Source organism: Mya arenaria, chromosome 6 (genome assembly GCF_026914265.1).
Source record: "Mya arenaria isolate MELC-2E11 chromosome 6, ASM2691426v1".
Lineage (NCBI taxonomy): Eukaryota > Metazoa > Mollusca > Bivalvia > Myida > Myidae > Mya > Mya arenaria.
The window spans coordinates 22,901,375-22,925,913 of NC_069127.1; the positions used below are offsets into that span (position 1 = coordinate 22,901,375).

General features: G+C 34.2%; 1 protein-coding gene across 1 annotated transcript; it reads left to right on the plus strand.

Annotated features, from left to right (window-relative positions):
* Positions 1-1,368: 1,368 nt before the first annotated feature.
* On the plus strand, positions 1,369-22,564 carry LOC128236433 (X-linked retinitis pigmentosa GTPase regulator-like). The gene is made up of 20 exons (XM_052951292.1): positions 1,369-1,399; positions 2,710-2,835; positions 3,521-3,613; positions 3,919-3,981; positions 5,288-5,443; positions 5,979-6,128; positions 6,439-6,591; positions 6,965-7,117; positions 7,759-7,883; positions 9,351-9,548; positions 10,031-10,163; positions 10,451-10,500; positions 11,181-11,255; positions 11,989-12,054; positions 13,295-13,430; positions 13,854-14,273; positions 15,056-15,198; positions 15,886-15,951; positions 17,169-17,309; positions 18,588-22,564. Exons 1-20 carry the CDS (start codon positions 1,369-1,371, stop codon positions 18,609-18,611), a joined length of 2,502 nt encoding a protein of 833 aa, XP_052807252.1. The 3' UTR covers positions 18,612-22,564.
* Positions 22,565-24,539: the final 1,975 nt, after the last annotated feature.

Genomic DNA, 24,539 nt, shown 5'->3' on the forward strand with positions numbered 1-24,539 from the left:
TTATAGGGCGCGGGCAGACCTTTATAAACTCAACAACAACAGGTAATAGTGTGGCGGGTCCGTGGTCTTGAGGTAACACACTTGACTATCAATCCAGGGGTCGCAAGTTCGATCTCCCGTCGCATCACTAAAAAAACTAATCGCCTCCGGTAGGGACGTTAAATGGGGGTTCCGTGTGATAGTGCTATACACTGGTGCACGTTAAAGAACCAGGGTAGCTCTAACCAGGGTTACATTCTGTCTGTGCACTTTGCTCCAAAACCCTAAAATGACTAACAATCTTAACGGAGCACTCGCCGAGTGGGCAAGGCCCGAGTGCGAGTATAAATAAGCTTACACCCCCCATGGTAATAGTAAGTTCGTGTCTCGACGCCGATGTGAGGACATCACGTTAATATATAGGGAAGCTTTGAATATATCTTTGTAATGTTTGTGGCGGGGTCTACACTATTGAAGGATAGGAGAATTAAAGTGAAGCATTGCGCTACAGCTTCTAGTTTCCAGGTTCTGACATCCGTGGGGTTTCTTTTTGGCCTCTTAGTAAGCCTGGATCATTGCGATACAGACGGAATTCACAGGGTCAATGGTTTGATTCCCCGTACGATATACAATTAGGACTGCGGGTTTCACTGATATTCTGTGAGATTGGTTTATGAACTTTTGTATGCTGGTCCTGTATGAAGTTATAGCATAGGTGTTGTAGTGTTTTTGTTTATGCGTTCTAGGTTTTGGGGTAATTAAACATTGATTCCTGGAGCATAATATATATAATGATTTCCAATCATTTCGGTTTGTAAGCAATCATTGTTAATCACTTGTATATATTACTAATTTCATACTTAATTTTTGGGACAATGCAGTCCGAGAATAGGTTTTGTAATTTAATTTGAGGTAGCGTGTCCGAGCTAGCTAGGGAAGAAACGTTACATATCCTTTATTTCAGGAAGCCCGAGTGTTGTTTTTGGCTCGTGTGGTCAACGGGGAAAACTACTAGGTTATAGAACAATATCAGTTGTGCCTTAATTGGTTCTATTCCCACTGCAGATGATTGAGTGTGGGTGTGACGCTATCGGTGTTATGGGAGCAGTTGGGTCTTCTAAGGTTTGTAATTACAAAATGGTTATTTATCTTGTTTCGCGAGACTAGTTCCAATGACATGCACTATGTATATTTAATAAAAAAACGCGATTTATTTACGTCTAGTTAAGGTATTTATTTGCTCATGCTGACGTTAAAAACGCGGTTTCGCTGCTGTTTTCAATAAATTGATTGCTGCCAATCGGGCTACGTTATACTATTTTGTTTATAATATGGTATAGACTTCTACTGAAGACGTCACGGGCACCTGCTGTATTGTTAGTAACAAATATGGCGGCTGAAGACGATTCGGATGTACCAGGTGAAATGAAACTTTTACTTATATCATTGTTTTATTTTTCTGTTTGAATACAAATTTTATCATCATCTTGCAAATTTGATTATCATCCATATTAATTGTACAAATTTTCGAGTGTCACTCAAGCAGTTTAAATTAAATTCCAATAAATGTTTTTATTTTCAAGTCTGGACTGCCCAAGATCCAATTTTGACAGCTATACTTTTGGCGTTAATTTACTGATCATCGATTTGCATTGCTATAAAACTGCTTTAGATAAAAAAGATAATAATCCTGGCCTGAGTTGATGCAAACTGCCAGTCCCAACCAAACTTTTAAAGCTGGGATGTGATTAGTGATCAGAAGGTCTTAGGTTTGGTCCCCGCTTGGTCTACCTAAATGGCTGTCAACAAGTCTTTTGACAATATTTTTTACTAAGGCATCACAATATTTTTTACTCTGGCAGACTCGTGACGTCCACCATCAGAGCAAAAAGAAGTGAACAGTCTTTAGGCAGAGAATTCTCTCGGCAACATTTATTAAATTATCTCCGTTATAAATTCAAATTTCTATGAAAATATTATTGCCAACTATTAAACATATATTTATTTATCTCATTATTATCTTATTATCTGAATTATATGTTCAGATATCATAAAACACTTACATTTGTCGATTGTTTATCCAGTAGCTCGATATCTCTATATATCTATGACAAATCTGACAAGTTGTGTACATGTATAAAAGATTTCTTCACCCGGAATATATTTATGTGAAAATAATGACTCTAATGACAAATTAAATCCAGTTTAGGTCTCGGACGGGTATATATTGAACAATTTAGGCATTTTTGTTTAACATCGATGCATAATATTACTATATGTTATTTCGCACTGTTTTAAATGATAGAAAGTTGTAGTGTTACAGGGATGCATAAAAAATGTTAAAATAATAAAAAAGTATCCCTGATCGCTCATTATTGTAGCTAGGTGCCATCTGTGCGCTTTGTCGCTGATTGATATTAGTATTAACCCAGATATGGTAAATCAGACCATGGAAATTACACTTTTCTGTTTCCTTGGAGTGCCTAAGTTTACAGATATATTTCTGAATCTTCAGATTTCTTTTGAGCCTATGAACTTGATTTGGCTCGATTTTCTTTTTTGTACAGGAACTGCAATTTGAAGTGAGAAAATTCAAGTCGGCCATGCAGTTTTCAACTTCTGAAACCTAATGATAACAGGTTCTCTTGTCAAATACAAGTTCATTGCTTTTTTTACAGGTTTGCTATTTTTTGCTACAAAATACAATAATTCTACTGTTTCAATTTGCAGAAACGGGTGCTGTGTTTACATTCGGAAAGAGTAAGTTTGCAGACAACTTGCCAAACAAGTTCTGGGTGCGAAATGACGAGGTGCGAAGTGTTGCCTGTGGGGATGAACACACTGCTCTTGTGGCAGGTGAGTGTCTAAATGTAAAGGATAATGTAAAATCATTTGGGCGCAAAATATCTGAAGTTATTGTCAAGGCTAGGTGTTGTTCATTACTCCATGGCATCTTACAAAAATGTTTATTGTTTTGAAGTCTCAATTGACATTGTGCATTAAATCTCTTATATTTAGCTAATATAGTTGTCACGTTAAAATCACTGATTTTGGGATACATTTTGTTTTTTTTCTCTTAATATGATTGAATGTTTCTTAGCCAACTTAAACAGATATAAGACAGTAATGAAGTTTTCTGTGCAACCTGAATGTTTCATTAGCCAACTATAAGCGATATAAGTCAGTAATGAACCTGTGCATCCCGAGTCCTTTAGGCTATACTCATTGATTTTCCCATTAATCCCAAACATGGGCATACACAAAATGATTATTCTAAAAGTATGTATACATGAACTTATGCCAGAGATTCTCGATATATTTGCTCAGGACCCTTGGTTTTAAACTGAATCACAAGATTGTTTCAAATAACAATAAATAATACCTATAGACAATGGTTGGGTATTATAAAAAATAAATGAAATCAATGCTAGAATCTGGGATTAACTTTTATGCTTATTTTGATGAAATATTGAAACACTTTAAAACTGTTCATATACATTCCATTTTAGCTGTAAGAAAGTCATGTAAATGTTATTTTCAGAGAGTGGTAGAGTGTTTACATTTGGAACAAATGACTGGGGCCAGCTAGGACTTGGAACAAGCAAGACAGCAGATAGACCCAGCTGTATCAAATGTACGTTGTAATACATCATTATTTTTTTAAGCAGACACTTGGACAGAGAGGTACATTTTTTTGGTTTGTCTCTGATATATTTTATCATAAAATAATTTTAAGTAATTATGTTGATTGTGATAATTTACAAATGTATCTACAATTCCACCCATGCCTGGCGAATGGAAACTACATGCACTTAAAGAACAAACCATTTGTTCACATCATACTTTCTGTTTACATATGTTTTTTAACAGTTTATACCTCTTAATTATCTTGAAACATGATGGTAGATTAATATCTACTGTTTTACATTTGTATTTCAGCTTTGAAATCTGAGAAAGTTAAACTGGTAGCATGTGGCAGATCTCACACAATTGTTGCAACAGGTAAAAGTTTCTTGAAAACCATGCATACATTCATAAATAGCTACATGTATAAAGAGAGTGTAAGACAGACTCCCCTTGAACAAAATCTGGCCTCAACTCCATCCATACATTTAAACTATTTTTATTACTGTAGAAATGTTGAAAAAACAAACAATGAATATTATAAAACATGAATATAAATAAATATATACTAAAACAATAAGCTATAAAGCTATAAAAGTTGTATGGTTACTGGGTAATATCTTTCATGAATGGCAATAAAAATGACTTTCATATGGGATAGATTTTGTCCACCTGCGCAATGATTAGTCAGATGGATTTTTCCTTGTGTCCGTATTTAGCATTGAATGCATTCTGAATGCTTTCTTGACTATTGAAAGAAATCCAATAGGTGTCATTTGTGGTACTATTTACAAGCAGTAGTCGCATGTGGATATTGATTATCTTCTCTGATGTAAAACTGTTTTATCCTCAAAAGAATAAAGCTTGTATTTTACACTGCTGGTGATTGTTTTTCAATGATAATCTAATTAAGCAGTTTTGCATTATTTGCTCACAGGTCTGTAGCTCAGGGCTGGTACATAAATCTACAGTTAGCAGTTAAATCAGAGAATTGACTCTCATCCAGATTTTAATATAGGATGTGACAGGTGGATGGACTGACTATATTTGTAATGAACCATATCAGTGTTTTTTCCCACTTTTAAGGGAATGGTGGTGGAGCCCTTTGGCAGGCGGAAAAAAGTATAATTTTGTCCAAAAGGAGAAAAATATTAACATGATTCATATAATGTTCAACTTATTTTCAAACCTTTTATTTTTTTACAAAGCTATCAACATATTCATGAATGGCTTTTTATTGCTTCATTTGCTAAATGATAAAAAGTCAATGCTCCTAAAAAAGGGATTTTTTTTTACCTGGGTTGGGGGGAAATAAAGACTTTAAGGAGTGGAATGGTGCTGAATTTTGGCCCCCAAAAGGTCCTACTAGTAAATAAAACTGTGCATACAAATGCACCATATAGATTTACCAGAGACCCCTGATTTTTTAATCATGATGGTCATGATCCCTAGCTGAAAACTATGCAGATTAAAAAACAGTATGTAGGATGTTAATGCCTGTTTCCTGATTTGACAACTTATTACCAATTTATTTGATAAAAATGTTTTCGGGTGATTTAGAAAGGGACACGTTAGAATTGATCAAAAACAATCTGGCCTTAAAGTCTTGCAAGAAATCTTCAGAATTTAGTATGTCTACCTATGTAACAGAGAAACTGTATAATACTTTCTGTCTATATCACAGAGTCTGGAAAGCTGTATGGATTTGGAGCAAATGGCGAGGGCCAGCTAGGTGTTGAGGACTCGCCGGCCAGCAATGTACCCAAGTGTATAGACAGTCTTGTTGTTCAGCAGTACACAATGCTGGCTGCAGGAGCAGACCACTCTGTTGCTCTTACTGGTACTGAAATATGTTTCTTGTTTAGATCTCATAGATTACATAATTTGTTTAACCAATCTCTAATTTTGATGAAAATGAGTTATTGACATGTTATTATTTTTATTTTTAAATAATATGAATCAATACGAAATTGAGGCTTGAGACTTATGCGGGTAATACATCTTGTGATGTGAGGCATCTATGTGTACATGAACAGGTGTAGGGATTGGCAATAATTAATTTCAGTATAATTGATGATACAAAAAAACTGTTTAAACTTTGATCATTCGGTTACTGAAACACAGTTATACTAATTACTAAATTCCATATACCGGTAATAAAAATTGTTTAATTAATTAGTTTTTGGTATTATCATAATTAACTATCATGTAAATGAATTTCATTTTTTGCTCACCTCAGTAAAAGTGGTCATGGTGAGCTGTGTGGTAGGTGCCAATAATATGTAATGACTTCAGTGGCATTCAGTAATTGTGGTGCTGAATGTCCACTATGCAATACATCCTCTGACATTTAAATTCTGCATGCCTGTTCACAGAGGATGGGGCAGTGTTTGTTTGGGGTGGAGGCAGCGAGGGCCAGCTAGGCCTTGGTGGGAAAACAGAGTGTCCAGAGCCCGAGGAGATCATGATTGAGGACCGGTTCACATGTATCTCCTGTGGATACTACCACACAGCCATGGTCACAGGTAGGGAAATCTATTTTGTAAGTAGTGTTAAATCACTTTTCTTTTCATACCCAATTACTCATCGTAAATACTGATTTGGTCTTGCAGGATCAAACTTCATGTTTATGTCCACTGTTAAAATGCTTCTTATAATTTTTACCAAGTTATATCAAATTTATTAAGATGTGCTATCTGACCTTGAAGCACAGTCTTCCCTAACCTGTAAGTGTAGTTTAATTTGATTGTTCTTCCTTGAGTATTAAAGTTAAAATATATGTGTATATTGTTCATAACCATTTATGGCTCAATCTTTAAAAAAACTAACTTTCAGAATCTGGGGACCTGTTCACATTTGGGGAATGTGAGGGGGGTAAACTTGGAATTGGGGATGACCCTGATGAGACTGACACCCCACAGAAAGTGGACCTGCCCGAGCGTGCAACTGCTGTTGCCTGTGGAGGCTCACACACTGTAGTACTCACAGGTACATTGTAGGGCTTTTGTTGATAATCCTATGGCAGGTTTTAATGAATTATTGTTATGAAAGTAGTTTGGGTGGTGGGTGGGATGTTTTGGGGGCATTTTTCAGTAAGTGTAGTTACAACAGATTTTAAAAGAAGTGTACTTGGTTCAAAAATAAATAGTTTAAAAAAAATAAAAATATAATAATAAATTTGGATTTTAGGTTGCTCTAATTTCTTAAGATTTTCATAAAAAGCATTAATTTTAACATAGAAATAAAAACATATGTTAAAAGTATTGATTTATGATAATATGTTGAAAGTATTGATTTATGATAATAAAATCCTGGGTATTGCTTTTTCTAATATTGTCCATGTCTTTTTAATCTTTAACAGAGACTGGGTCAGTTTACACATTTGGAGAGGGTGCAAGTGGTCAGCTTGGTCATGGAACACATTGTCTTCAGATTTCCACGCCACGCAAAGTCAACATTAACTTCAAAGTTGCATCTATAGCATGTGGAGAAAACCATACTTCATTAATAACAGGTATGTTTTGATATAAATGTACAAGGACGTGTTCGCAATAGGAACATAATAACAAGGCATTGAGTTATTTATAGTATTTAGCTACAGTGTATAGTAATAGTATATTTAATATTTGATGTTTGTTAGGCGACTATAAATCAATAGCTAGATTTTCATCCCCGCCTGCCCTCTCTTTTTCTGCCGCCCCTTAAATTTTTTTTACCCAAATAAAAACGTTGAACTAGGGTCTGTATTTGTGAATCAGTCTGGTACTGTATGATAACAGCGCTATTTCACACCTACATTGTCCATTTTTTTCATTGACATGTTAAAAAAGAGAAATGTTATGATCGTGTTCATGGTTTTTCTAGAAACACATGTATGTGGTCCCTTATGCAGTTAGAAAGATTATGAACACATGTATTCAACGGTGAAACAGTCATCTAAGAGAAATAAAAAATCTAAATACATGTCACCCCCTTCCCCCATTTAATAAAAAATTTGGATGGAAATCAAGCAGTTAATTTATATTGGCCTAAGCTTGTCTGTCTTTTATTTAGGTTTTGTCATAGGGCTCGTTGGCTACTCCTTCTCAACTCAAGTATTGTCATAGAATTTAACGTTTTATCTATTATTTAAAGCACTATTATCTTGTATTTCAGACAAAGGCCAGTTGTTCACATTTGGTGATGGCCGCCATGGAAAGCTTGGGCTGGGACAGGAGAGCTTCTCTAATCAGTTTATACCCACCAGAGTCAAGAGATTCCTCAAGTTTGCAGTAGAAAAGGTACCTCTCATATGAGAAAAACAACCTTCCCCTTCCATATTCTTTTATTGTATTATGACCATTTGTACTGTTTATATTTAGTATTCCAACCATTTTGTGCTGAACAGAGTAAAGAGATTCCTTAAGTTTGATGTTTTTGTAAAAAACTAAAAAATGGCCGCCAGGGGACGGGGCTACTTTACACTATATGTCTATATGGAAAACTTTGAAAATCTAATCGTCAAAAGCTATTTCAGTGTGTGTATACCACGTGATAAATTGCATCATAACTGCTACGTTGGAAGGCAATGTTTTGATTTGAAAAAAGACTTTAAACAAAGATATCTTCACCTTTTTATTTACCATTTTAAATGAAAAATAGCGCAGTCTATGCAGCTTACGGAGCCCTGCCTTCGATCTTTTACCAGATTTTGATTGAGAGTTTAGTTTCTTTAAACACTTCAACTAACCTTCTCACAATACGGCCGTCTAACGGAGCACTGTCAAAACATTATTTTGGAAACAGGTTTGTCGAAGTGTTTGATGAAACTAATGACTTTATCAAATTTTGGTAATAAAACAAATTCCGGGCTCTTTAAGTGGCATAGACTGCCCTTTGTTTCATTGAAAATGGTGTTGTGAAACAAAAGTTATGTTTGATATAAGTCTTCATTTTAAGCAAAATGTTGCATTCCGATGTAGCATATATGACATAATTTATCACGTGGTATACACACACTGTATTAGGCATTTAAAATAATTTCAGTGTTTGATGTTGATAAGATGCTCATGCTAGGAATATAACACAATGCTCTAAAGTCATATAAATGAGCATCCTGGAGAAGAAGGTTATAAGTCTGATTATATTTCTAAAAAACATTATTATAAATACTTTGGTTGTCCATTAGGCAAAAAAAAAAAAATGTTTGTTTAGGGTAACCTTCCCAAATTTTCTAGGAAGGGTAGGTAGGGATTTTTTTTATTTTTATCAAAATCTGTCATAAGTTCAGAGTGTTTTCTTGCACATGGCAGTCTTTCCTACATTACTGTCATTGCCTGACTTTGTTTTATCATATAAACAATAATTCTGATTAAAATTTGCATTTATTCGCCCTTCGTTACTCTCTATTCGCTAACGAATATTTCTTTTGCTCAGAAACGGAAAAAAATAGTTAGGGTCGGCGCATTTTTATAGGTCGGGTTACCCGAAACGGACATTTTTTTTTTAGGCCTTAGCGCAGCAATTAGCATGCTCACTTCTCACCAAGGCAACCTGGGTTTGATTCTCATGTGAGATTAGTTTGTGGTCACCAAACCGGACAAGTGGGTTTTCTCCGGGTACTCTGGTTTCCCCCACAACAATGAGAGTGATTAATATAATGTTGTAAGAACTTGTTTCATAATCATTGTAAAATATATAAGTTTAAACTAAACTATAATAGTGCTCAAAACATACATTTGTTTAATTATTTTAATTGACATGTACAGGTGTCATGCGGAGGGTGTCACATGATCTGTCTTGCCAAACCCCGGCTAGAAAACGGGCACCTGTCTGACTCGGAAGATGACCTGATAATGGAGTCAAAGATGAATGGAACACTCAATCACAGTCTTCGACCTGATGGATCTATTGATCTTAACAACAGTGTCACGGCGCGGGACAGACGGAGAAAGAACAATGACTCAGTATGATTAATATTAGTGTAGCTGAGAATTCCATATATAGCACCACTTATGTGTATCAATATTAGCTACCTTGTTATGCAACATGGTATTGGTCCGCCTACATTGCAAGAGTTTTTTGCCTTGGTTCAATCCCAACCAGATGTACATAGCAGTCAGTTACGTAAGTTGTGAGGCACTAATTACATGAAGGTGCTGAAAGTTGTGGGTCAACAGACTGGGGGTGATATCATCAGAAACTTACACATGGCATTGCATCATTATTGGTCCCAGCTTTTTAATGAATATTGATATACCTTCAGCTGCTGTTAATACTTTTAATTAAATAAGAATTGTAAATGAGGTTTATTTTACGGTATTAAGTATTACTATGAGTTACATGATGGTAATAATTGTGTCTGGTACCATTGCAATACACACAAGTCGTTCATTTAGTTCTGCATTTTCTCACACTGACCATACATGTACTTCTGTCCTTTTTGCAGTTTAAGAATGACCTGAACAGAACTTTACCCCCTCTTGCCAGTGGTCAGAAGATCCCACCCAACCTGCTCCACCAAACTGTGCCGGCCGTCAAGACACGCAGAATAGAATCAAAACCAAATGACAAGTTAAAAGGTACAGTGCATGGACATAAAAAGACGTTCCAAATGAATAGATTAATGACTGTCAGATTTCCAGATTTTAGTCTTGACAGAATATACATGTAGAATGAGCATGGTTTAAATGTTTATTTTTTAATCACGATAGATTTCTGCTAAAAATGTTTATTGCATGTAACATGTCCATATGAAACATTATCATTGATATTTCTTTTAAAATAGCTCTATCTATCATTGATTGCCCTCTATGACAATATGAAAGAAAAGTGTAACAATCTGTAACAAGTTTTCCATTGGTTTAAGGAGATGGAGATGCAGATAGCGCTCACGAGGCAGAGGAGGAGGCAATTAAGGCATGTAAAAAGTAGTTCCTGTAGAACCTCATTTGTTAGCTCATCTTTTTTCCATTAGAAAAAAAGTTGAAGTATTGTAACACCCTTGTTGTTGGTATAGTCATGCAAAAACATTTGCCATAATGGAGAATCAATTTAGATTTGAACGCTAAAGTTAAGTTGTTCCAATAGTTGTGCTCATTTGTTTTGCCAAGATAGGTCAAAATATTATCAAAGTCTTGGTGTTGATGCTGGAGTCATAATTCTGCAAATGTTTAGCCTTTGCCAATACTTTAAGACTGTTCAAGATATTCAAATGAAATGAAACTTGTACATGTGTTGCAAGAGACCATACCCTCATGTAAGCATGCCCAGTAACTCTGGCTTTAATAGTTGATGAGTTATTCCCCATGTCTGACTTAAAAAAACACCAACAACAACAGGCAAGCGATGACCTTTGCTTTACAGAGCTTTTGTTGTCTAAGAATTTTTTTGCCTTGGCATGTACTGTTGAGTTCCAATTTGTCTGTTCAATATCATTTGAACTTCAGATTTTATGACATTGCTCATTTCACAATGATCTCTATAGAGAACGAATTGATGACATGTTACATTCAACCTTCAACTAGAAACATAATAGAAAGCTTAACAGTTGATGGATTAAACTAATCCTTTATTATTGACTGTTTTATTGTAATTAGGCTGAATCTCACGAGGCAGTGCAGTCTTCCCCTAAAGCTCTACCTCGACCTCTCCCCAGGAAACACCCTCAAGAAGTAAGCCATTGCCTTTTCTAATTCTGATAAAGTGTGTATTGTTGTTTTAATATCTGAATAACACTGATATAATTAAATATGAAATATATGAAATGATGATAGGACACATTTTTTATGACATGTAGATCTGTTAAGAAAATAAAATTAAATCCAGCAAGATCGTACAGTGGTCTAGACACTTCAAAGGAGACATGTCTTTAGTTGTGATATCACTAAGTCTATGAAGGATATATACACTGGGTTGATTGTTCACAACTAAGTTAAAGTTAACAAACATTGTTAAAATAATGGTTGTTAACTTTTGAATCCTTCCTACTCTGGAAGTGTCATACTCATACTTGCTATCTGCAGTACTCCTTTAAATCAAAAGACACCAGTTTCAGCTCTGCTGGTTTAATTTTAATATATGAGCACCTCAGAAAATATTTCACCTTAAGAAGTTAACAAAGATGCCAACGATGAATGACACTGATAAAATAGTTATTGCAAGCCCAGCACTGGTAAAAGTTCAGATTTTCCATAGTAAACAGGTTTGTTGATTCACGTACATAGTTATGTCTGATTCTATGTCATCCTTGTACATAATATACACTACAATACATGTGTATGGGCTACAGCACAATTATTTTTGAATATGATCATGATCCAAAATGTTTGTTTTGATGATTGTACGAAGGTCTTTTATTCCAGATAAAAACGTTCTGGATTCCATTTTATTTGTGGTCTATTACAGGAGCATGACAGTGAAGAGGAAAGCGATGCAGAGGTGGAAGAAGAAGAGATGACAGAGTCTAAAAGGGTAGGCTGTTTTGAAAGAAAGCCTTCCATTGGCAACTAGTTAATTTTAATGATAAGTGTTTAATGCAAACACAAACATCTTGGCTTAGAAGGCAAACTGAGGCCACAATTGATAAATTGTTTGTTTGTCATTTCCCTACCCACATGTTTAGATGTTTTGTAAAGTAGGTGTGCATGTTAAAATTACTCTGTGAGTCCGTCTGTCCAGGTTTGTTTGGTATCCAAGATGTTACATTGTTAGGCACACAAGGGCAAGACCCACATCCTTACTCTGAAGCTCAAGGTCACACTTAAAGGTAAATCATTATCGAGAGAATAAGCAGTTGTGTCTGGGCTGTGACTTTTTTATGAACAGGCGATTTTGAAATAACACGGCACAGATGTTTGGTACATAAGATGACTTGTCATGTGCAAGAACCACATCCCTTCCTGGAAGGTCAAGGTCACACCTGGAATTAAGTCATAATGGAATGCTGCATAAAAATTATATGTTCATGTATACAGTATAGGTTGTTGTGTATAGGTTGTAACTTTATCATGCATGGAGGATTTTGAAATAAAGTGGCATATAAAGGCAAGGTGTTCCATGCACAACCAACTTCCTTACCTCAAAAATCATGGTTACACGTAGATGTTCATCGTTACGGCATATTGTTTATTGCTCCAGACTTCCGCTTATTGATGTCAACACTCATTGGGTGCTTCATTAATGCTTAGTTCATGTGAGCTCTTTTTCAATGTAGGCATATTCCATTGATCTGACTGGCGCTTTGTTGGCATCATTCACTTACAGAAATAGATTCTGTTTTTTGGGTGTTATTTTTCAAATTCGAACATTTAAATTCATATTGAAAAATTAATACAAAAAAATTGACTGATGGAGTAGCTTAAAACAATTGGGTCAAAGATTTTTTGTAAGTCTTATGGAAGGCGCCAAATAAACTAGTTTTTTGTGGCCTTAGTCTTCAAGTCCAGTTTTATATAATTTGATATTAAATTAATTTTGTTGTTGTCATTGACTTTGTTGATGTGCATTTCTTTTAATATTGATCATAACTCATTTATGTATTCAAATCACATACTTGAATGTAAACCAAATTACAAAACTGAATTAAAAATTTTGAGCAATGTTCTTTGTTTGACTGGGAAAAAACAACTTCAAACAAACCTTGGTAGTCAATCTGCCACACTCTTGTTGTAATCCTTTTCAATAAATCACATGTCTTTTTTCTCTTTGTCAGGCCCTTCCACAGGCCCCACTGCCCCCACCCCGTAAGCAGCCTGCCCACCCACACTTTGAGGACGAGGAAGAATCAGAAGAGGAGGGAGAGAAACATGCAGATAGAAAACCTCCACCTAAACCAGCACGCAAGAAAAGTAGGTTGCAATGAACATGGCGGTAATGCCATACACATCATTGCATTACTCTTAAGATTTATAAAAAAAGAATCTTTAAAATTAGCAAAGAGTTTTGACACTGTTTTCCTTTTATAGGCATCAAAATTAGATTTACGAAACTACTTCACTTTTAGTTATATGAAGAAAAAATGGCTTTATAACAGAAAAGCCTGACAACTCTTCTGCTTGAACAGGGCTTTTGGCCTTGTTCCAGTTTTTACTGCTGGCATATACTTTACTGTTATGAAATTTTGCTTATGGACACTATAAGTTATTTTTCTATATAATCCATACACTTGTTTGTTTATTAATAATGTAAAGCTTTTTCTGTATGAAGATTCCATGTGCTGTAATGATTAAGTAGCCTTTACGATAAATTTCTTCCTTCTTTACATTTTACAGAAAAGAAAGAAAAGAAAGTTGATATATTTGGCAAGAAGAAAACTGGTATTTCTGATGATGATGAAGATGATGAAGGAGAAGATGAAGAAGAAACAGAAGAAAATGTTGAAGACTTTGTGGAATCTGAAGGTGAAAAGTCTTCTGAAGTGGAAGAACGGGTCGTATCTCTTAAAGCTGAAAAGGAAGATGAAGCTAAGTCAGATAAGGAAGAAAAAGATCATGATGATGATGAAGAGGTGAAAGAGGAGGAGGAGGAGGAGGGTGAAGTAGATAAAAAGGGAAAGAAGAAAGATAAGAAAAAGGATAAAAAGAAAGAAAAAGTTAAGAAAAAAGACAAAGATAAAAAGAAAGATAAGAAGAAGAAAAAAGGTGATGAAGATGAAGAGGAGGAAGAAGAAGATGAAGAAAAAGATGAAAAAGGTATTGTTTTCATTGATGTTTTACGGTTACATGTTTTTAGACAGAAATAAAATAGAAATAGAGCTGCTTTTGACATTTTGTGTCATACAAAAATTTAATCTTCTGACAAGTTTTAAACAGAAGAAATATGCATGTATACAAGTATGCTTTGTCATGGTCCATCATTCTGGTGAAAATAATTCGAATCAAGCTGTTGATTAATAATGGTGATTTGTTGGCACTATCTGTGGTACTCTTGTTGGTACAAGTAAGGAATATTTCATCTGCCACCAATGATTTGTGCTCTACCATGACAATTCTGGTTTGAACAGTTCTTTGTTTAATCTTTAACTCCCTGTTATGAGTTTGTCATTTGTTGCAATGATGTATTATTATGTGAAATTTGGATAGCTGGTGACCCATATTGTTTGGTATCATTTGAAAGGAAATTTTAAGTAAAAAAAGAAGGCGTTAATGTTATACCAGATAATATTCTTTTAAACACACTTTTTGGCCTTTGGAGAATACAAAAGGGATCATTTCACATCTGAAATCAGTTGAAATAAAGAGCCAATATACAAACTTTAATAACTTCATGTACTATATATATTTGTTGTCATTTAATTTACATATTGTTAATCAGCTAGCAATACCTTTTGAAATGAAACCAAATAATATGGGGTCAACTGGCATTTGGTGTCACCTGGCATCAATATTTACCATTATCACCAATAGTTCAATCAAATGACATGCTTATTTGTACATCTGGAACCTTAAAAAGCAAAAAACTAATAATTTTTTAGAAGACGAAAAATCGACGAAAAAGGATAAAAAGAAAGATAAAGACAAGAAAAAAGACAAAGATAAGAAGAAAGACAAGAAAAAAGACAAGAAGAAAAAGAAAGGTGATGATGAGGAGGAAGGGGAGGAGGAAGAAGAAGATGAGGTATCAATTAATGATTAATTCATTTGTATTATAAAAGTTATTATAAACGTTCATCATAAATTTACATTTATTGAACTGCATTACAGTTGAAACCCGTTGGCTGAATGCTAACAAAGAGTAATACAAAATCGGTCCTTTACATCCAGTTTTAGCCAACGAGGAAATCGAGCCAAGTGATATCAAGCCAACAGGTTTCGACTGTACATTATAAATGCTATCGAAATAATTTAGCTAGGAATGCATATGATTAGATTAGATTTAATTTGATTCAATGGTTCGAAGGGAAATCCCAATAGTACACAAGTTATATTTTTATATAAAGTCATTTAAGCTTGTCTGTTTTTGAAGCCATTTTTACTCTAAAACTGCTAAGAATTAAAAAAAAACAAACTTGTTACTCCTGTTAACAGAGACAATACACACATGTATAGCTAGGCCAAAGACTCAATTATTGTTAAGATTTTACCCCTTTTTCATCTGAAAAAATTTACATAAAACAGACAACCTTTCGGCATTCACTTGACACTTTTTGCATGAAACAACTAAAGTTAAAAATAAGGATTGTTGTAAGTAATTCAAACAGCTTTGTTTCATAGACATTGTGTCATTGTGAAGTTAATGGTATACACATAATGACACAATGAATAGTTCTATATATTCTTGATGGTCTGAAATGTGACATTGCAGGATGACGAAGAAAAGTCTAAAAATGATAAGACAAAAGAGAAAGACAAAAAGAAGGATAAAGGCAAGGTATGAAGAATTCTGACATGTATATGTTTATTCAAAATTATTGTTAAACAGTTATCGCTCTTGAAATCAGCGATCATGCATAAATATGCATAGAATATGTCCGTATACGCATCTTATTACTTTAAAGAGCATATTAAAAAAATTCCATAAAAGGCCAGATCATATTTTTCCATATGTCTTTCTGTTCTCCTATGAATAATGCTATGTAATTTCTTAATCAATTCAGATCCAAATTTACCCAAGAAAAATTGCAATTTTTTAGACTGGTTGCACGAATGTTATTTAATCTCAGCCTTACTAGTATCTAACTACACTGGTATCTAAATAAATACTCATAAGCTATTAAACGTATTCATTGTTACTGTTCAACTTTAAATTGTTATATTCACTTGACAAAATGCGTGGTTGTTTGCCTAAATTTTTGGATTTTGTTTGTTTGTAGAATTTTATGATTTTCTTTATGAACATTATCTGCCTTGCAAAAGTAATATAAATGGTATAAATTTGCTTTAAAGATAATTTTTTGTAAAGAACCAGTTGCAAATGTCCGTTTTATTATTGTTTTCGCAATTTATACAAAATAAATGGTTGTCTGCATCGTTGATTCTGAATTTGTTTTAAATGCTCTAAATAAGTTCACCAACTGAATGACAGAAAATATACAGCATGAAAGCTGAAATCAATGAGTTCTTCATTTAATTTGATTACATTTCACAATGAAAATAATATAAATATGTCTTTTGTTGTGTCAAGGTCACCATAGTCGTTCACAAGTTTTGGTGACTTCACATTTCTTGCTTCATCACAGTGATGTTGCAAGAAGATAATTTACATGTTCTACAATACGCTTGAACAGTGTGATGTCAGTGACGTAGCTACATATAGGCGTTTTTTTGAAAATGATAAATTTGAATTACCCAAAATTGCAACAAAAACTAATAGCTACTCAAACACTTTGAAAAACTCGATTTTTTTTATTTAATTTTAACGAAAACAAGTTTGGTGTTTATCTAAACGATGTGCAAAGTGTATTGCTTGATTTTATAGTAATCATTGCAAATATTATTTAGTGAGTGTAATGTGCATATAAAAGTCCCTTAACTCACATGGAATCATTGGCTCTACAAGTGATTTAGGCCCTAGCTACGCCCCTGGATGTATATATTTATATACATGAACTATGACATAATGTATCTAATTATTCTTTTCAAACTTAGGATAAGGACAAGAAGAAAGATAAACACAAAAAGGGTGATAAGGATGAAGATGATGATGGTGAGAAGTCTGAAGATGAGAAGGAGGAGGGAGACACGGAGAAAAAAGAGGAAGAGAAACCTGCTGAGCCAATCAAGAAAAAGGTAGGTAGTGATCTTGAACTTTGTCAAAAGCGAAATTTATGTTGTCATCCAGTGCTCCAGCCAGGATTTGAAAAGGGCAGGGTGCTAGGTTAAAAAGGGCACTTTCAATGAGCCTTGATCGGGCACTTGCAAGGGCCAATGTTGAATTCTTATTGTGTATTTGTTGTAATTACTTTCAATCCTAATAGTTAGTTATGAATACCTTAGCTGTTTTCTTTAATTTAGTGTCAAAACTATTTATATTTATTACTTTTATACTTATTTCTGAAAATTGACTCTGTCAAACAAAAGGGCACAGCAGGGTGTAGTAAAGGGCAGCAGGGTGCTGGAAAAGGGCAGCGGGGTGCCCCACCCTGCTATTTAGGCCTAGCTGGAGCACTGGTCATCTGACCCCATTTTTTTTAAAAAAAGCATAATATGCTTGAGCGTCTTATTTCATTTAGTCGACTTGTTTACTTAAAAGTAAATAAAATAAAATAACAAATAGTTAATAATGATTTTATTTACATTTTCTTTTAAATTCTCAAATCTCTTAAGAGCAATAATATTGCACATTTTTTACCAAAACAATATTATTATGCTGATAAGGGCCTTATAATTGTTCAAGAAATTGGGGCCAAGAGGCTAGAGGATAGAAGAAAAGTTAATAACAAATAAAATCATTGACCAATTTATGAACTGTAAGCTAATCTGATTTTCAAAGAAAAAAAGTTGAAAGAGTATTAACCTAAAGATGGTTTCATTGTCATTGGTGCTGTGGTTGGAATACAGTTTTTGTTTTGAAGTTTGACTGTTACTATAAATTGCAATAGCTATTAATATAAAACTTGGTGCACATGTTTCCATTGACCTTATATGTGTAGCACGCCTGAGCACTCTTGAAATAATACTTGTTAAGTAATATCCCTTGGTTAACAAACAGCACTGGCATCTGCTTGCAATTATTTGATTTTGCTATATGTTTTGCCATTATTAGTTGCACTTTTGGCCCCAATTTCTTGAAAAAATCCTTTTACTAGATTAAGCAAAGCTCCCTATTTTAGTTTTGGTATGACTTGTGTAATGTCAACATTCATGAGACTTTTGGGACTTTAAAAGTTTTTTTTTCTTCATAATGATATGATAGTTAATTTAATAATTATTGAGTAAAAGAGATAATGTAAGAAAATTGGCTTTAATTAAGCTAAGCTAAGACTATTAGGCTTCAGAACTTTTGAGAAATTGGGGTTTGTTTCAATTTAGTTATGTTATAAAATTGGAGTTTTCTTTTTTTTACAGTCAAGAACATGCACCATATTGTGATTGGAAAATGGAGAGTCATATTTAGGGGATGGAAATATTTCTCTGCATGAGGAGCAAGTGATAGATAGTTGTAGAGTGCATATTCTGTGTAACCTTAGAAACTGGACTGGTGCAGGATCATACCCTGACAGAAGTGAAACTGTGATGTTAGACATCTTCTGAAGTTACGATGGACCACAATCTAATTGTACAGAAAACGGAAGATACTGTAAAGGAGATCTGACAGATTGTCACAAAAATAATGCATTTGCAGTGTTTGAGAGCATATATTTTAATTGACATGATGCTATATGGCATTTAGACTGCCTTAGATAATTTCCTATTTTGTTTAACAAAAGAATTACTGAATCGAAGTCACTGTGCATTTGTTTGTCTAGTGTTGTCATGTTACTAGTAAATCTCGCATTGGTTAAACAGTTATGAATATTTATTTCAGTCTGATTAAAAATGATGTTAATTGTGTGGACAACAGAACATCTGAAATATTTTTCCCCAAAAGAAACATTGGCAATGGTAGTTGCATACACGTCATTGAAACTTACTATGAAATGTTAGTCAAGTCAATGAAGTGGAGCACAATGACTTAATTACATTGGCAATCTGGGCACCTGATCTTATCCAAGAATAATTCAATCTGAGGAATTTAAAACTATTGAAGTTTTATCATAACGGTTAACTCATTCAAAATGGAGTCTAGATCAGTTGTAAGAATCTGTTGTCCACTTGGCTGTACAAAGTGTATTTGTATATAACCTGTAGATATTGACCTAATTCCTTGGGGCAAGAATGGTGCTAAAGGATTGTCCTCATTCTCTGCCCTCAGTTATAATTCTTTTTCTTTTTTTGCCTTTATGGTGATTTTAGTTTTACATTTATAATATTGATATTGAATTCATTTTACCTGTGTCATAAAAGTGTGATTCCGTCCAAACTATTTTCCAGGTAATTCACAAGGTTTTAAGTAGGCAGTAGCTTATTAAATACATGTAATTTATATGTTAACGATTGTAGTTGTAAATATGTACTATATTATATTTTTATATACTCATTTCATTTTTAGACTGATATATAAGAAGGTATTGATCAAAATGTGTTGTTTGATGGGTAGAAATATTTATTTATTTTAAATGTTGTGAAAATTAGATGGCATATTTCTTCCTGGAAAACTGTGACTTTTCCCCTTTTAATGAATAGATTATGAGCTTTAACTGTGATATATGACTCCATGACTGTCTGAAACTGTTATATTTGTTAATATATAACCCTTCTTTGTAGATATAAGACAATTGGTCCGTATATCACTGTATTTGTAGATTTTTTTTGGCTGGGACAGACCTTGCCAAAAATATAATATGGACCGCTGACATCATATTTTATGGACTGATGATGTCATTAAACTGGAGTGCGGCTAGTGATTTTCACAAGGAAAAATTGTAGCAAGTAAACACATCAAGCGGTATAAAAATGTTTGGTATAATATAACAAATATTACACACCACTTCGACCATACGGCTTTCAAAGGCACAGGCAGTCAGACACCAAAAATGAGTGGACGTCAGCTAACGCCTCGGTCCATATACACTTGATGGCTGACTGGCAGGTCCTTATCATGGCTTATGTCATATAATTATTTCAGTGGTGTGTAATATTTTTTAAAAATGGACACATGGACCTATACTGTAATTTAAACATTATATGCCATTATAGAACAACTGTTTAAAATCCAAAATGATCTTGGTACAGAACTTTCGAGGTACGAAACAATTAAGTTTGTGATGAATACATTATACTTGGAGACTCCATCTTTTGTGTGCAAATACCGTAATTCACCTAAGAGTTCGGACACTTTAAATATTCGGACACCCATAATTATTTTCCAAAATAATTTATTTTGCGTACCTAATTTTCGGACACCCAAAGGACATCAATCATAACTTTCACAGTTACCAAGTTTCACAGACAAAGATTATTGATTTTTATCTTTACAATGCCTGGCTAGATTACCAAATGGTATGTATACACCACTGTGACAAGTTAATTAGTTACTACCCATCCTAAACGATTTATTGCCTGTTGAAAAGGAAGTGTGATATATTTATTGGAGGAGTAAAGAAACAACAAGGACAATCAAGGGATTAAGAAAACATAGACAAGATATGTTTGTAAAACGATCTGCCAATAAACTTTCTAACTTGTACCACACTTACAGACTGTATGAAACAATAATCGTACAGTTATACATTAATACTGCATAGCAATGTCCATGCTCTCCACGAGATCCTCGTGGGTATAACTGTAAGTTAAGTGACGTCACACAGTGTGACTCTTTGATCTGAAGCCGATAGAATGTGTTTATTTAGTTCAATGCATGTATAAAATGGTGTTTTAATTAACTTGATGAAGGATTTACACTTATAGGCGTAATAAATAAGTTTATGACCATTGATTACTACGGATAAATTAATAAGTGGTAAAATGCAAACTTGAAGAAAAAAGGCAGGTTAAACAAACATGTAAATAAAATGTAAAAATAGTAATTTTCTATGTATTCGGACAGCGAAAAAAATAATTAATTTAAGGTGTCCGAACTCTTAGGTGAATTACGGTACATTCTATTTGTAAACTTATAAGCTCAAAATGAAACTCAATGTATTGCCAGTATATTTTTTTGTCCACTTACATTGAATTTGTATATGGTAATTTTTTTATAATGTAAATATTCCCATATTGTTTTCCTTTGTCCATTTGATGGACATTTTTATTAGAGGCGTCTGATGAAAATCTTTTTTATCAGTGACGGAATGAGGCAGTTGTCAAAATTAAAAATTAACATTCACTGCTCACTGTGGTAAATACCCACCCACTTAGTTATGACAGGTTAAGAACAGTATCACACTCAACAATTGAGCTTCCACACATTTTTAGAAAATTCTTATTAACACTTAGGACTATCATCCCAAAGACAATTAATCTGCGTTCTTTCATGATTGATGCGGACATGACGCAACAATATTTAGATATTTGGCTGACATCAGTTATGTGATCAGTGGACTTATGAAAAAGTGCATTTCCTAATTAATTGATTAAATATTGTTCAAACATTAGATTTTAAGAAAAGATCAATCTGTTTCGAACATAGAAAACATTTGTTTCATTAATCATGATTGATTTTTCATTATAGCCTGTTATACGAAATCTAGTGCTTTATGTTTGTAGAATCAGTACATTTGTGTTTGTTTATCGTTATGTACCATTTCATGCCTATTTAATGATATGTGCCAATTATAATAGATGGTTTGGTTTGACCTATAAGAGACATTTATGCTAGCATCGTCCCATGAACAGTTCTACAGTGATAAGTAATACTGTTATTGCAGAAAAAGAAGTACTCGTTTGGCTCAAAATTTCCGAGGCTCGAGGTATTTTCGCTGGTCCCTCGGAGTTCAAGCCAACGGGGTTCCACTGTAATGTGATAGCCTTGTCATCGTTGTTTATGTAAAAGTACATTTAGCTTGGCATACCACTATTGAAATGCAACAATTGTTGCCAGTGGTTAAAAAACAACAGGTGATCATTGATGTACTCTCTGAGTGGCTCTTGTGTAATAGCTAATGCTTTTTCTTTCCCTGTATGCTTTTAAAGAATATAAGTTGTTAATTTACATAGAATTTATCATATATAATGGTGTTTGTTATTGTTATTCATATTATACTAAATGCCTATATGTTTGGAATAGAGATTAATTCATATCCAGCATTTTTACTACACAGTTTAGTTGTTATGTCTTGTCTTTGTGACTCGTTTTGCATGTGAATTTTATGTAGTCCAAGATGTTATATGTTTATTCAATAACGATTAGTGAAATACCTTTAGTTTTGTTGATATGCATTTGTGTATTGACCTCACAAGCAGCTCATTCATGTATAAATCATGAATAAAACTTGAAAAACCTTCACTTGAGTTGGTGGTATTTCGCCGTTGGAATTCAACTGTAGTCAAAGCTCACTGAATGTTAAGAAATTATTATAAAAGAGTTGAGACCAAGTTGATGTAGCTGTACGTCATGTACTGTTGTCTGCATCTCCCCAAAAAGGAGGGGCACTCTGTGGCATGGTTACTCAAAATGTACATCAGTACTTGCTTCTTATCTAGGAGGCAGTTTGAGATTTCACATGGTCAGCTTATAACTTATTTACTAACAAGCTTTCATAAATAAGAAAATCTACAATCAAAGTATAAGGGGAGGTAACTTTGTGCTAAGAAACCCAAGAGTTATATTTCATGCAAAAAGCACAAATTCACTTTGCATCTATGTTCCATGAAGAATTTGGGTTTTAGCAAGGTTTTAAAAAGGGTAGGGTGCTGCAGAAGAGGGACAGTGTGCTAAGGGCAAACAAGAGGCCAAAGAGGGCCTATGCTCTACTGGCATGGCTCTTGTGGCCATTTTCAATCCAGAGCATGTACGTATGAGTAATAGGCAACAAATATATAGTTTCCTTTTTGTGTTTGGGTTAGCTAAAAAACGCTGCATGTTTAACATCTGAGGACAGATTGTTGTAAGCAGATTAGTTGCATGAACTATTTTAATATGTGCCAAGTAAAGGTAATCTGAGAGTAAAAAAATATTTGCTTTCAAAACTGTACTCATGGTCAAAATTTCATTTCTGTAGCTTTAAAAATAAAAAAGTTGGTCAAAAGGTCAAAGTCAAGGACATCCGAGGACAACATTGATGCTCGTTTGCAAAACTGTGCACATGTTCAAAATTTCATTGCTGTAGCTTTAAAAATTAAAAGTAAGTCAAATAAGTGGGGCCAGCTTTTGCACAAGGGGCATAATTTCAAATGTTTTGCTAGACGGTCATCATATGATGCTCCACAACAAATATCAAAGGTATGGACCTTGTGGTTTGAAACAAGAAGATTTTAAAAATATTCCTTAAATAAGTCTCTAGGAAACTTGTGACCTCCGGGGCAGTGCCAGTTTTGACCCAAGGGGCATAATTTGAACAACCATGGTAGTGGACTACTAAATAAAGCCTTGTTCAAAATAGCAAGTATCTGCATAGCTGTTTCAGACAAAAAGGTTTTTAACATTTCCCAGTTTAAGTATACCAAACCTGTGAACACTGGGCGTGGCCAGTTATGACCCCAGGGGCATAATTTGAACAAACATTAACAAGCAATTGTGACTTAACATGTAAACTTGGCTAAAAATAGACTTCTAGCTAAAAATAGCATTTTTTTATACTTTCAAGACCCATAATCTAGGCATGCATCGGGTGGATCTGGCTGGTTTTTAAAAGGAACCGAGCTTTAATGGATATCTAAATACTGTACAAGTTTCATCAAGATACAATCAAAACTGAACACTGTAACATGTTCACAGGCAATTGTTTACACAATAGCATTTTTTTTATACTACCAAGGCCCATAATCTAGGCATGCATGGGCAGATCTGCCTGGTTTTAGAAAGGAACCGAGCTCTGACGGATATGTCATATCTAGATCTGTACAAGTTTCATCGAGATACAATCAAAACTGAGCTCTGTATTGTGTTCACAAGCAATTGTTTACAGACGCACTGATTTTTTATACTTTCAAGGCCCATAATCTAGGCATGCATGGGCGGATCTGTCTGGTTTTCGAACGGAACTGAGCTCTTATGGACATCTAACTACTGTACAAGTTTCATAGAGATACAATCAAGACTGTATCGTGTTAACAAGAAATTGTTTACGGACGCACATACTACGTACACATTACCATCGCATAAGCTCTTCTGGCCTTTGGCCAGTAGAGCTAAAAAGGCACATAGTATTGGGTTTTAGAACTAGAACAATGAATTTGATAGAAAGTGCTAGAAATTGTGTAACATTGTAAATATTACGGTTTCAACAGCCAAATTACTAAATATGTGAAGTTTCTATG